This window comes from Pundamilia nyererei, unplaced genomic scaffold (genome assembly GCF_000239375.1).
Source record: "Pundamilia nyererei isolate P.nyererei 1_Seehausen unplaced genomic scaffold, PunNye1.0 scaffold00385, whole genome shotgun sequence".
In the NCBI taxonomy this organism is placed as follows: Eukaryota; Metazoa; Chordata; class Actinopteri; order Cichliformes; family Cichlidae; genus Pundamilia; species Pundamilia nyererei.
In genome coordinates, this window is record NW_005187786.1 from 307,187 (window position 1) to 308,627 (window position 1,441).

At 41.8% G+C, this 1,441-nt stretch overlaps 1 protein-coding gene across 1 annotated transcript in view; it reads left to right on the forward strand.

Moving 5' to 3' along the window:
• matn4 (matrilin 4) overlaps positions 1–1,441 on the forward strand; it is a 29,565-nt gene that overhangs the window by 19,133 nt on the left and 8,991 nt on the right. The window contains exon 6 of the mRNA XM_005752840.2: positions 868–990. Within this exon, the coding sequence (XP_005752897.1) occupies positions 868–990 (123 nt within the window). The remainder of the gene's footprint in view (positions 1–867; positions 991–1,441) is intronic.

A 1,441-nucleotide genomic window follows, 5' to 3' on the forward strand; every position in this document is an offset into this window, starting at 1 on the left:
CAGTTTGTACAATTAAATCTTTTTGTAGATCTGCTTTGAAACTTTCCTCACACTGCAGGAAGTAACATACGCACATGTACACACACCTTAACTGCACACAGTCAGCACACACGAGGCTGATTTATGAGAAACATTTAAATGAAAATCTCTAAAGCACAAGTTAGAAAGCATAAATTCTGAAACAGTACAGTATGTTTACACTAGATCCTTAATTTCAATGCATTCTAGTCATGCTGTGTTTCATAAGCCAGCACATCGAGTCCCACACTCCTAGTTAGCATGAGGCTGATGTTTAAGCTAGTTTATGGAAATTGGAACATCTGGTACGATGTGTTTCTTCTGAAAACCTTTGACAGTCGTCGTTGTTTATCTAACATACACAGACTCAATCTGCTGATTTTCTCGCCTCAAATGTTTCAGAAGACATTTCACTGGACTGTTCATCAAAGTTTGTGAGTGAGCCAGCACGTCAGTTGTGGTTTGAAATTCTGGGACAGAAAGCGAGCAGGAGCTTTTCAGCTAATCAGTTACAGCTCAGTGTTTGCATGCTTGTGGCATGCACTAAGAGATGGAGAGCACCTGTCAGTCACCGATAGCATCACTGCCTCACGGCTCACCTGTCAACAGTATGAATCCTTGCAGTACCAAACCCATGTGGAGATATACAGTTAGAAATGATCATTTCATTGTATTTGTATATCAGCTTATTGCAGTAAGAGTCATTCACAAATGAGGTTCATATTTGGGACAGAGCAAAGCAGGTAAAAGCCGAGACTTACTGAGAGACAAGGGGAACATAAATGCAACCCACACATTTGGCTGCTGTCCTCTCTGCTGCTCATGGCCTCGCTGCTTTCCTCCCCTCAGTGATCGACTACTGTTCGTTTGGGAACCACAGTTGCGATCATGAGTGTGTGAGCGTGCTCAATGGCTATCGCTGTCGCTGTAACGAGGGATACAGGCTGCTGGAGGACAGCAAGACCTGCCAGGGTAAGCAGAGCGAACATGGAAGGAAAATCATAACCGGTTAATAACACAGCAACGATGTCCACTGCTGTTATGACAGACGTGAGGCTCTGATTTCTTTACACTGAAACCGGCCTGACCCAACCGCTAATGCATGATTCAGAACATTAACGTTTCCCAAATGCATCTCTGGATTTGGTTACTAGATAATCATGACATTATGTAGAGCGCTGGAAGAAATCCACAATACTAAATTATCATTTTTGAGGTCACCACAAGATGATGAAAAACACTTTAATGATGCCTTAAAAAAAATTGAGTCGAGACCTGAGAGATGGTGCAAGAATAAAGCAGCATGACTAATATGCAGTAGCTTTTTTTCAGTCCCCACTCAAACTTTATAGAATTACTCAAGATATGGGAATAATTCATATAAAGAAAAATAAGCACAGGTACAGCAGAGAGCATGCAAAGG